Consider the following 12,689-nt stretch of genomic DNA (forward strand, 5'->3'; position numbering starts at 1 on the left):
ACTAATGTCTAGGCTAAGCATTAATACTATAAAGTCCTTTTATATTGCCTATGCAGATTTAATGGTAGCAGCGAGTAGCGTAAGTGCTAATAGTGTTAAGCGGTTCTTTCTTGCCCCTATTTGGCTTTGTAGTAATAGGGCGTGTTTCTCTGCCGTGTCTGCTATATGTTCCGCTATTACCCTTTCTAAGATCTTATTAAGGGTGTTTTCTAAGGCAATAGGGCGGTAGCTTCCTAGGATTAAGTAATCTACTTTACCTTCTTTTTATAGAATAACCGTTGTTATAGATTTTCTGAGTTGTGGGTAATAGCCTATAGCAAAGCATGCTTTGGCTATATCTGCAAGCTAAGGTGCTATAAGTGGCCTATAGGTTTTTAGGGCCTTATTTGGAATCCTATCTAGTCCTAGTGCTATATTATTTAAAAGGCGGCTAATAGTTCTAGCCATTTCCTCTGTTGTTATATCGCTGTTAACCCGTAGGTAAGTTACCGATGTTTTGCCCGTAATATTACTAAGGTCTACTAAAGCTAGTTAGGGGAAGAACCTTTCTATAAGGATCTTTGCCTTCTTATTATTATCGTTTATAGCCTATAATTCTCCTACTCTTTATAGGGGTAGTAGGTATAGGTCTTCTGCTAGGTGCCTTGCCTTTTTCTTTACCTATTTTGCTATAGCCTAAAGGCCCTTATTATGGGGGAGGCTTAGGTTAGAAGTATACTTATTTATAAACCGTCTCCAGTTATTCCTTGCTTCTTTTTTTAGGGTATTCTTTAGCTGGTTTCTTATATCTTTATATCATCTCTTATCTTTAGGGTTGTGGCTACTTATATATTTCCTTCTTGCTTATTGTTAGCTGGTAACTAAAACTGCGTATTGTGTGGACCATACGTGTCGCGTATAAGGGCCCGGTTTTGAGATTAGGCAGTGCTCTTTTAGCCTATTTTTAATTGCTGCCTAGATCCTTTCTAGTCTTCGGTTAATTTCCTTAGGGGTGGCTAATAAGCCTCACTTATTTGGTATTAGGTAGATTTCTTCTAGGTCTTAGAGTTATTATTTAACTGCATTAAGGAAACTATCTATCTTAAGCTTCCTTATTATATATCTTTTTTTATTTAGTTGCGCTTTAGTATCTAGGTCTAGCTATATCTAGATAGGGATATAGTCTAGGGTGAGTGCCTATTCTTCTTCGGGGTTATACCTTTTAAGTCTCTAATATAGGCCTTTATCTATAAATGTAAGGTTAATTATACTTCTAGCGGTGCCTCGTTGCTATATAATTGCTCTTAGGGGGGTAGCTAGCTTAAGGCCCTAGATATCTATAGCTCTTAGTAGGCACTCTAACTGTTAATCTGCAGTAATATAGATGCCCCCCTACCGCGGGTAGTAGAGGTTTATATCTCCTAGTAGGATAGACTTTATACCTTTAGTTTTTAGTAAGCTTATTGCTAATATAATATTCTCTGTTTATGGGACCCCTTTAACCCTAGGGTTATATATATTAATAATTTATACCGGTCCCCTATATGTTTGGATTATTATAACTATAATATCTGGGTTAACTGCCTGCTATAACTATAAGGACAGGCTAATAGCCTTGCTAATTATAAAGTACACGTATATAGCTGCTTTTGGTTTATATCGGAGCTAGAATCCTTAGGGGCAGTATATTAATTATATAAAGATATTATAATACGGTTCTTGTATAGTAAGGATATAATATTTCTCTGGGTCTAAACTGTCTAGTAGGGGCCTTATAAGGCGGTGGTTTGTATTACCGCAGTTATACTATATAATGGATAGGTGGCGGACCCCTAGTGAGGGTTTTTTAACTCTTCTTTATTCCTTGCTTCTTCTATTTCTACTTTCTCTAGGATATTTGGAGCTTCTATCTCTTATATCTATACCCTAGTTACTACTTATTTTATATAGAGCTTTCTATTTCCGTATCTTATATTCCTATTAGCGCTTCTATATCTAAATCTGTTATTATTACCGGTTCTTCCCCTGTTCTTACTAGTCGGCTATATGCCCTTTATAGGTTGGCTGCGAATGTTATATTTGCCGCATTAAGTCTAATTCTTAATTGTCCTGGTCTTAAGCCTGCTATTACTGTCTATAGGGGTCTTCCTACGGAGCATCCTCTCCCTTGTGTTCTCTGTAACCCTTATGTCCCTAATCGGTCTAGTAATATCGCGCGGCGTTGCTTCTGGCCCGTTAAGGCTTAGGATAGCTAGCCTAGCCCTCTAGTGTTAAAGGTAGGAAACGCTAGAAAGGCGCCTGTGTCCCCCTAGCTTATTACCTGTTGTTTTTATTTATATAACCTAGCGTGCAATTATTCCCGTAGCTATTAAGCCCTTACCTTCCATCTCCTATATTTAATGCAGTCTTCTCTCTCCCACGCCTTATATGTGCTTTAGTGGCAGTTCGCGCATTTTGTTTAGTCTTAATTTAAGCAATATCTCGTATTATAGGGGCCTGTATAGTGGCCGCAGCACACCTATACTGCGCATATAGATTGGGTGTGTCCCTATTGTGTATAGCGATAGCATCGTTTTAGGCGTAGTCTGTGGTTATAGAGCCTTATGTTGTATATAAGGCCATTTATAATTATTCCTTTTTGGATAAGGAGTTTTTGCATTCCTGGTGTATGTGTGCTGACGATAAGGGAGCCATGCGTTCGTCCGGCGTCTCCCTGGCGATACCGTAGTAATATATACCTATTAATTAGAATACCTAAGTAATATAATTTAGAAACGTATTGCCTTCTTTAATAACTAGGGTTATAGCCTAGGCTCTTTAATAATAAGACTAAGTATAGACTGTAAATAAGTATAGTACTTAATGTCGACGGAAATAAGTATAGCGCTTATTACCTTTATTAACCTTATTAGATATATAATTATCGCTTTTATTTATAGCTAGAAGCTCTTACTTATTAGTTTATTTGCTGCTCTACCTCCTATTCTTGGCGCTGGACTTATATATATGCGTTTAGAGATATAACTTAAGGCTAAGAATGCAAAGGTATTTAAAAATAGCGGTCAATTTGCTATAGAAGCTGTAGGTACTTTCCGTATAGTGTTAAGTCTAATAATAGAATCGATAATTGGAGGTCGCTATAAAAAACTACTTAAAGGTTACGTTGTAGAAGCTTTTATAAGCGTAAAGTATAGTACTATTATTTTTACAGTAAGTGATAGTATTAAGCTAGTATATATAGCTCTTATATTCTAGTACGGCGGTATACTCCTTGCGTTTTATAAATATGATCTTATTTAATTCTTTATTATCTATATGGCTATTATTTAAGGGGCCATGGCAGTAGAAATCTAGTTCTCTTATACTTTAAGTATAGCTTAAGCAACGGGTGCTGTAAATCGAATCCTTAGTATGCGACTACTTAAAGACGCTCTGCCGCCGTCTTACTTGCCTTTTCTAAGCTTAGAGGAGGGCGTAGGTATTAAGTTTTAAAAAGGTCTACTTTATATACCAATCTAGAGAAGTACCCGTCCTTTTAAACCTTAATATACAGATTCTACCCAGCCAATTTACTGCGCTAGTAGGTGTAAGTAGATATAGTAAATTAATGTCTATTTCTCTTCTTAAGCGCTTTTACGATACTAATTTAGGACAAATCTTAAATAATAAACAAAATATTACCACTTTTGACCCTATAGAGTACCGAAAATAAATTAGCCTAGTAAGCTTGGAACCTACGCTATATAAAGGGAGTATCTAAGAAAATATTATATTAAGCGTAGATATTACGAGCGATAAATAAAGCTGCTATAATGCGCAAATCTATAACTTTATTGCCTCGCTTCTAGAAGGCTATGCTACGCGCCTAGGACTAAAAGAAATATCTCTCTCTAGTAGCTAAAAATAGCGAATTTCTCTTATAAGGGCGCTGCTGCGAAAACCTAAAGTCTTGCTTCTTAACGAAGTAATAAGCTTATTAGACTTAGAGAGCAAGAAACTCGTCTAGGAGGCTATTAAGCGAGTAGTAAGTAAAGGTAAATAGACCGTTATTGCCGTTATATATAGACTGGCAATAATCTAGAAGGCGGATATTATTTTTGTACTTAAAAATAGCAAGGTGCTAGAGAAGGGTAATTATTAAACGCTGTTAAGAAAGAGGGGCGTATACTAACAGGTAGTAAGTCGACTCTAAATTAGGACTAATGGTTTAAAGAAGCTAATAAGGTATAGTATTAAGCGTAAGCTCTTAACCGTTAAATATCTCCTTACGTTTTTGTCGCCGTAAATATCTATAAATATCTCTCCTTTTAGTTTAAAGCTGGACCCTACTTAATTTCTGCATTATATATATACCAAGTCTTTTCCTTTCCTCTCTTAAAACTAGCAACGTTAAGGTTTATAATGTAATTACTTCTCTATAATTATAAAGTATAATATATATAGACTATATAGCTAAGTATAGCGCCTTATTAGTTTTAACAGGCTAGAGAGAATATAATGGTAGTACTAGTAGGATTTAAAGCAATATTTTATTATACTATCTTAATAGACGCTCGTGACCTATAAAGATTATTTAAAAGTAAATTTTATAAATTATTTATCTAAGCTATAGAATAGAATCTTAGTGTTATAAGTTATATTTAGTATAGATTTGACAAGAACTACGGAAACCGTCTAGTATAAAGTAGAGAGTTTATTCCTAACCTAATCTAAATAGACGGCCAATATATAAAGACGGAAAATCTTAATATAGCTTAAGCCTAATTTAAGTAATATAAGAGTAGAGAAAATCTAGTACGCTAAACTGGGAGCTTATTATATTAGGTTTTCTTTATCTAGTATCCCTATTTCTTTATAGTTAAGCTAAACGAGAGTCTTGTCTTATTATTAGCCTTCTAACCTATATAAGTGCGTTCCTAGTGGGAAACCCCTTAGACTAGTTATCTAGATTCTATAATATACATTTAGCGATCTCCATAAGCGCTTCCTTAGTAAAGAAGGCCTGGTGCCTGTATATAACTATGTTATGGAAGGTTATAAGCCTTATAAGTAGGTTATCATCGATAATATCCCCGGAGTAGTTATTATAAAATAGCGCGCCTTTGCCCTTATATATGTTAAGCGCGAGGCCGCCTAGATATTTGCTTTTAAGAGCCTTTATAACGTATTTAGTATTAATTAGCCTACTATAAAAGGTGTTAACTAGTATAGTACCCTACTTTATCTTCGCGAGAGTAGTCTCGTTAATAATGTGCTAGGTAAAGTCTATTAGTGGACAGTGTAGGCTTATAATATTGTACTACAGAAGTAGCGTATTAAGGTTAGTATACTCGCCGTACTTTTTAAAGACATTAGTAGGGGAAAAATTATAGGCTATAAGCTTGCACCTAAAGCCCTATATAATTCTAGCTAGTATAAGACTAATCCTACTAATACCTATAATACCTATAGTCTTACTATAAAGCGTCTAGCCTAGTAGGCTGTTAAGGTTAAAATTGCTATCCCGTACCTAATTGTACGCCTAGTATATCTTTTAGTTAAGGGGTTAAATTAGAGTAACGGCAAATTCGGCTACTGCCTTTAAGGAGTAGGAGGGAATATTGGCGATAAAGAGGCTTAATTTCTTGGCCTCTTTTAGGTTAACATTGTTATACCCTAAGCAGCGCAGGAGAATGGCCCGTATACTACCGGCGTGAAGCTCTTAGAGGACCTTAGCGTTAAGAATATTATAAATAAAAACGCAAACGGCGTCAGTACCGTTTGCTAATGCGGCAGTATTACTAGAGAGGGAGAAATTGAGAAAGTTGGTTTTAATTATAGATAAGGGGTCGCGCTTAGCGGTAAGGCCGCTAAGGTATCCTCTGTTATAAGGTTTAGCGCTAAAGACGGCGAGCTTTATTATTTACAGGCAATATAGTCATTTAAATGTTATAGAAGTTATAGGGTGCTAATAAGCTGATTGGCTATAGGAATAGCTATTAAAACCGGGTTTGTTTAGCAATCCTTTATAAAGCGTAGATGCGGTGCCTGGTAAGGTCTATCTCTAACCTATCTTAGAGCCAGAAAGCGGCATAATAGTAGAGAAAGAACAAGTTTTAAAAAATGGGAAGTAGTAGGTAGAGCAAAAACAGATCCTGTTACGGTTAACCGTTTTTACTAGTTAATATACGGCCCTAGTTAACGCATGGCCCGTATACCCTCGCATATACATTTAAATTTAATTATCTTAATAACTATATAGGCTATTAACAAAACGTTAAAAGATTTAGCATTATAAGAAAGCCCTAATTATGGTGCTATTATAAGGAAGTATAGTATTGACCGTACTACCCTATTAAGGCGGCATAGGGGTTTAGCATATAGTTAGGTAGTTAATATAGCAAATACTAAATTTCTCCTTATATCCTAACAGGAGAAAGAACTTGTTAATTATATTAATAAACTATTAGTATTTGGGCTTCCTCTTATGGTCTTAATAATCCGGAATTCCGCTTTTAATATCTCCAAAAAGACGCCTAGAAAGAACTGGCTAACTCGCTTTATTAGCAAGTATAGTTTAAAACTTAATTCTAGCTTTTAAAAGGCTTTAATCTAAGCTAAAAGAAAGCTGACTCTCCGGAGGCATATAGGCGTTATTTTAAGCTAGTTTATAGCCTAATATCTCTTACTTTCTATGCTTATAATATGTAGCTGTTTAAAAAAATCGATAAATATAAGATTTCTCCGCAAAACTTATATATTATGGATAAGAAGGGGTTTCTTATAGGGTTTCTTCGCTAAATAAAGAAAGTATTCTCTAAAGAAGTATTTAAAAGAGGTAGAATAAAGGGTGCTAGCTAGGATAGTAATTAGGAGTGGATTACTGTTCTAGCGTTAATTTATATAGATAGTACCTAGATTCTACCCACTCTAATCTACTAGGCTGTTTTAGGCGATATATAAGATACCTAGGTTACTAAGGTAGATCTTATAGAATACTAGGTACACTTTATATCTTTAGCAATAAGCTAAACAAGTAAAGAGTATAGATTTTAATAGTTAATATTAATTTTCGACTGGTATATAAAAGAGAAAGTACGGCTAGGGAGGGACTTGCGGCTTCTTATATTAGATAGATATAACAGCCATCTTAATATAAGGTTCTTGGATTAGCATATAAAGCATAAGATTCTGGTTTATATATAGCCGTCGCATTTAACGCACTAACTACAGCCCCCTAATGTAAGCCTATTTAGGCCTCTTACATAGTATTACTTATTAAAACTTAATAATTATATTTATAAGAGCCTTAAAAGAAGAGGAATAAGTAAAAGAGAGTTCTTTAGATTATTCTGGCTAGTATTTAAACGTACATTTATAGAAAAAAATATTAAAAGTGGGTAGGTAAGAATAGGAATTTAGCCATATAATAAGAGTTAACTTTTAGTTAAGTCCTAAAACTAAGTTAAGGTATAATAACTAGGATTAAGGCCTAGTATAGCCAGCTTAAACTCTTTAGTAGTAATATTAGAAGCTTGTGTAAGAGAGGTATAGAAGCTAGCGTATAAAGTACTTAATATTTCGGATCCTAAGGCGAGAAAGCTTCTTAATACTATAGAGAGTATCTATACTTAGAATAAGCTTCTCCTATACGAAAACCAACACCTCTAAGAAGTATTTTTTAAAGAGAAAAAGCGTCACTAGCGAGGTAAGCTATTATTTAAGTAACTCCGTAAAAAAGCTTATGGTAGTATAATATTCTTTAGCTTTAAAAAGATTTAAGAAATATAAGACCTTTAGGCATAGAAGGAGGACTAGAATGTATAAGAGGATGCTTAAAAAGTAGAGAATAAGTAATAGAGGGCAGTTATAAAGGAGGAGAAACAATGTGGTATTAAAAGGAGAAAGTAAGAACGAATAACTGTAAAGGAGGAGAGAGTATAAGTAGGCCGCGAAGTAGGCCGTATAGGAGGAGGCTAAACTAGCTAAAGAAGCAAGTAGGCAGCTTTAAAATAATTTAAAATAACAAGTTAAAGACTGTAGAAAGGTAAAGTAACAGCCTATATAAAAGGAGAAAGAGGTTATAGTAATTAAAAATAGTAACAAAGAGGAAGGTGGTAAAATTATAACTATATATAATGGCGCTAGGGCGCGTTACCTGCTAAATTCTGCTATATTCTGCCGACCCTAACTTTCTACTAACTTTTACTAACTAATTAGGAGTTTCTATCCCCAGGATAGAAAATCGCTATTGGCTTGCTTATTACTAGCGCCTTAGCGGCCCCTTTGTATTTATATTAACCCCTAATACCCTTCCTCTTCTTTTTCTTCTCCTTAGCTTAGTATCTTTATATAGTAATAATCTATATACGCCCGCGAAGCCCTACTGCACGCGTCCACGTCGCCGCGGGTGGAAACATCATCTGGAATCCTATTCCTCTTGATGGCCAAGTGCAGAGGCGATGGTAGAGAGCCGTCGCAGCGTATACAGCGCTGTTGTTTGACTCTATGGTGATGAGCCCGCGACGCGTGCAAAGCATCGCCCTTAACAACACTAGGAGCCTTACCGCCTCCGCTTAGAGCTCCTGTTCTACCATCTAGGGAGGCCCATTAAGGGAAACTAGGATATGAAAACCGCCCGATATATAACTACCTGGCTCGCAGCTAGGCCTAAAACTAGCCTTATCTAGCTAGTTAACGTAGATGCGTCCTAGGCGTATAACAGGACACCCTTAGGCTTGTACTAGCTCTAAGATTATAAAATATACGCGATAAGGGCGTAGGGATCCTCTTTTTATAAGAACTTATTAAGGTTAACGCGTTATAGATACTTTATATAAAACTTATTAAGGCCCTAAGGCCACCGCGAAGAACTTGTTAAGGCCCTGCCTAAAGAACTTATTAAGGCCCCTCTATAAGAGTCTATCTAGTATCCGGTTACACCTAAGTAACTTAGAAAAGGGTCTTAATAGGCGTAGTGCGCGCGACCTAGTATAGCAATAGTAACGCAACAGCAATGTAATGGCAACGCGACGGCGACCAGACGGCTTAATGAGGTGGAAACACAGGCAAAGCTCTAGGCAGCGGAAACATAGGCCAGCTTCGACGGCCCTATGGCGTACGACTTAGTTGACTTACAGTTGGCTTATAGTTAACTCGCAGGCGACTTACAGGAGGATCTTAATAGGCGTAGTGCACGTAACCTAATGCGTATATATATAAGGCAACTTATAGGAGGGTCTTAATAGGCGTGGTGTACGCGGCCTAATGTATATATATAGGGGAGGCTATAGGGGAAACATAGGCTAGTTAGATAAGGACTTAATAGTTAGAGATATAAGCATAGCTTATAAAAAGAGGGGATATAAGCTTAGTTAGTAGGAGGAGGGGGAGTAGGTTACCTAGTGCGGGACCTAGCGTCTCTACAGCCCCCCTCCTATAAGACACGGTCGGCCTATTATAAGGAGACTCCTATAGGCAACGTAAAATAGGAACTAGTAGTAGTATAGGGTGTTACGCCCCTATACTTCTACCAGCCTCCTATAGGGCGTAGTATATAGTAGCTACTGCTAGCTCTAGGGACCTTACCCCTTAGCTAGGCTCTAACCCCTAGTATACCTAGTAGGCAGGCAGGATTACGCCCTAGCTAAAGAGACTACTATATGGCTTAAGAGAACGGATGCGCGTATTAGTATATTAATAAACGGAACCGTTTACCTCTAGGGCGGTACGCTAGTAAGATACGCTTAAGAAATAAACAGGAGTTACTTAGGTAGAAAAGGCTTTTTTAGTCTAGGCCTTAACTATAGAAGGTACCTAAGGCTTCTATATTACAGGATGCAGCTATAATACCTTTATAGGATTACGCCAATAGGCATATAAAACGGGAGTTATAACCCCTAGAAAAGGTAGCTTATGCCTATATTAGCGGAAATAATAGAAAAGGTATAAAACTAGAGGCTATAGAAGGCTCCTAAGCCGTGCAAAAGCGTACTAACTCTAAGAGGAGACTCTTATATAGACTGCGGGGGGGTAGACTAGTACTTAGGCTAACCTATTATAAGATATCCAAAAGAACTGGTAAAACCCCCCGTTAAGGTAGTGGCAGCCAACTGCTTATAAAAAGCCCCTAGGCCTTTAGGCCTAGGTTTAGGATAAATACTAGAAAACTAGGGTAGAGGCCTAGATAAGCAGGTATGTTAAACTCTACTATATAACTACCTAGCTGCTTTAGGGCCTAGGCCTATATAGAGGAGGAAGGGAGACGCGTAAGAGGTTAGTAAAGATATAGTAAGATAGAGAAAGGAGCTAAAGTAGAATATATAAGAACGCTAGGAAACTATCTACTGCAATATAATACTAGTTAGACTAACGCTAGAGAGGTAAATAGGAGTTAAAGGTATAGAGGCTAATTTAGGTAAGATAAACCTAAGCTATAGTATGGTTAATACTATAGGGGGTAAATACCTAAGGGCTCTGAGAAGGCCTAATAAAGGCAGAAAATATAATAGCAACACTCTTAAGAATAGGAATAATAGGACTAAAAGATTGGCTTTACTAAGTGGGTGTCCTAGTAGGTAGCCTAAGATATAAATATGGCTAGCTAAGACAGACACTAAAACACATAATACTGCTATACCCCCTACGCACTAATTAAGAAATAATGCTCTTAGTAGCTGGTATAGAGAACTATAATACACTGCTCTTAATATAAAAAGGCCTTAAGGCGGTTACCTAGTGGCTTATTAGTTAAAATATGCTAAATTAGTTCCGGGTTATAAGGGAAATAGTAATAAAAGGTAAGGGGGTAAGTAGTAGGTGCCCCCTAGTAACTCTATAGTAGTAGAGTAATAGTTTATAATACTAGCGCGTCCGTAGGCTTGTTACGGCAGCAGTGGTTCCTAAGGAGGTTAAATAGTAAGGTAGTAGAGCACTATAGGCGACTTATAGGCGCTAAGTAGGCGAGTTCTAAAAGGCGGGGAGATAGATTACGGGGTTTTCTTATTTTTCTTAAATAGAGTTTTCTCCCTATATGTAAATAAGGAGTAGTCCGCGTGGGCCCAATAGGGATCCAAATTAGACGTTAAGCAATGAATTATTATTAATAATCTATATGCTTTAGTTTAGAGGTATTTATATAAGCCTATTATATTATATAGCCCTAGAGGGAAATTAAATTACTACGTTATCTATAGGGCTATAAATTATAGATAGAAAGTTTTATATACTTTTAAAGAATAAACTACTAAAAAATCTAACATTTGTATCCTGTTGCTGTGATATTATTAAATAAATAATTTTTTTGTAGAGAGGCTTAAAAGGCGTACGTTAACTAGGGCTGTGCGTTAACTAGTAGTGAAAACGGTTTAGGGTAGCTAACTATTAAGAATTATTTTTAAGTAAAAATAGAATAACGGTTAATTACTAAGCGTATAGTTAAGAATTAATAACGGTTAAGCGTCTTGGCAATTCGAACAAATTTTTTACCACTTTAATTTTTGTATAATAATGGACTTTAAGCTAGATATTGACTTTTCTTTTATAGAGGCTAGCTCTTAAGTTAATACTTAATCCGATATTATGTTCTAAAAGTCCTTAAAACCTTAAAACCTTAAAAAACTCGTTCTATAATATATAATTACTATTATACTATTAAAATATAAGCGGTGCATTGTGTAATATAATTATATAATTATTGCGTAACTTTGGTAATAATTCTTAATTTCTAATATATACAGTAGCCCTAGAACTCTAGCGCAATTAAAATAGAAAGCTTCTCTATTTTTATAATAAATAAGACTACGTTAATAACTAGACCTTAAACTTTTAAAGCTACTACTTATTCTATTATAGAATCACGATTCTAGTAGATAGGAAAGAGGTTTATATAATAGATACTCTTAAATACCTTTAAGTCGTCGTATAAAACCTACGGTTAAATAACCCCGAGTTTAATAAACAAATCCTTAAAGGAGTAGTCAATCGATATGTCCTTAAAAAAACACTTTTGGATTTATGCTTTATACGAAACCTTTTATTTTATAACGTTATTTCCCTAGAGTTTCGAACCTTCTGCGCTGCCCTAAATCTATAAGCTGTCCCATTCCTTTTAATAACTTATTAAATAGTTGTAAATAAGGTAAAGAAAGCATTTCTAGCTGAGAAAGATATTGTACGACGTATAATTTAATCCGCGATTACTTAAGTATATCTTTCTGTAAATATCTAGACTTCCCCTAGTAATTAGCTCCTCCTTATAATCTATGGCCATTTTACTAACGTACGACAGCGCCGCTTTAATATTCTACTTACTCTTTGTATGGTAAAAGGCTATAGTAGTAAGCATTTATGGGACGCTCTTCTTCCTGTTTTTAACGATTATAATATTATACAAAATATTGGCATAATTATTGAAGATAACTCTAAAACAAATAATATGCTTTGTTGTATAATTAGCTAATACCTTTTCTAGGAGTTTAAATAGTCTTAAAGTCCTACTTAGTAATGAATCCGCTGCTAAGGGCAGTGTTTACAGTAATAAATAAATAAATAAATTAACCACTTATTATATCGCATTTATAAGAGAGCCGATTTATCGCGATATAAATAATTAATTGCGATATTATAGATTACTAGTCTTAGCATAGTGTTGTACTAAATTAAAGTCTCTACAGAAGCCTCTAACCCCCCCTCCCCCCCCCTAATATTTACCAGTAGCTCTCTCCTCTAGC

General features: G+C 35.7%; 1 protein-coding gene across 1 annotated transcript; it reads right to left on the minus strand.

Moving 5' to 3' along the window:
- Positions 1–4,930: 4,930 nt before the first annotated feature.
- K441DRAFT_690799 (uncharacterized protein) lies at positions 4,931–6,190 on the minus strand (the record flags this gene model as incomplete). Its single annotated transcript, XM_067652419.1, has 6 exons — positions 4,931–5,165; positions 5,199–5,233; positions 5,330–5,374; positions 5,555–5,677; positions 5,720–5,872; positions 6,149–6,190. 6 exons carry the CDS (start codon positions 6,188–6,190, stop codon positions 4,931–4,933), a joined length of 633 nt encoding a protein of 210 aa, XP_067497617.1.
- Between the last annotated feature and the right edge of the window lie 6,499 nt (positions 6,191–12,689).

Source organism: Cenococcum geophilum (genome assembly GCF_001692895.1).
Source record: "Cenococcum geophilum 1.58 unplaced genomic scaffold K441scaffold_74, whole genome shotgun sequence".
Classification (NCBI taxonomy): Eukaryota; Fungi; Ascomycota; class Dothideomycetes; order Gloniales; family Gloniaceae; genus Cenococcum; species Cenococcum geophilum.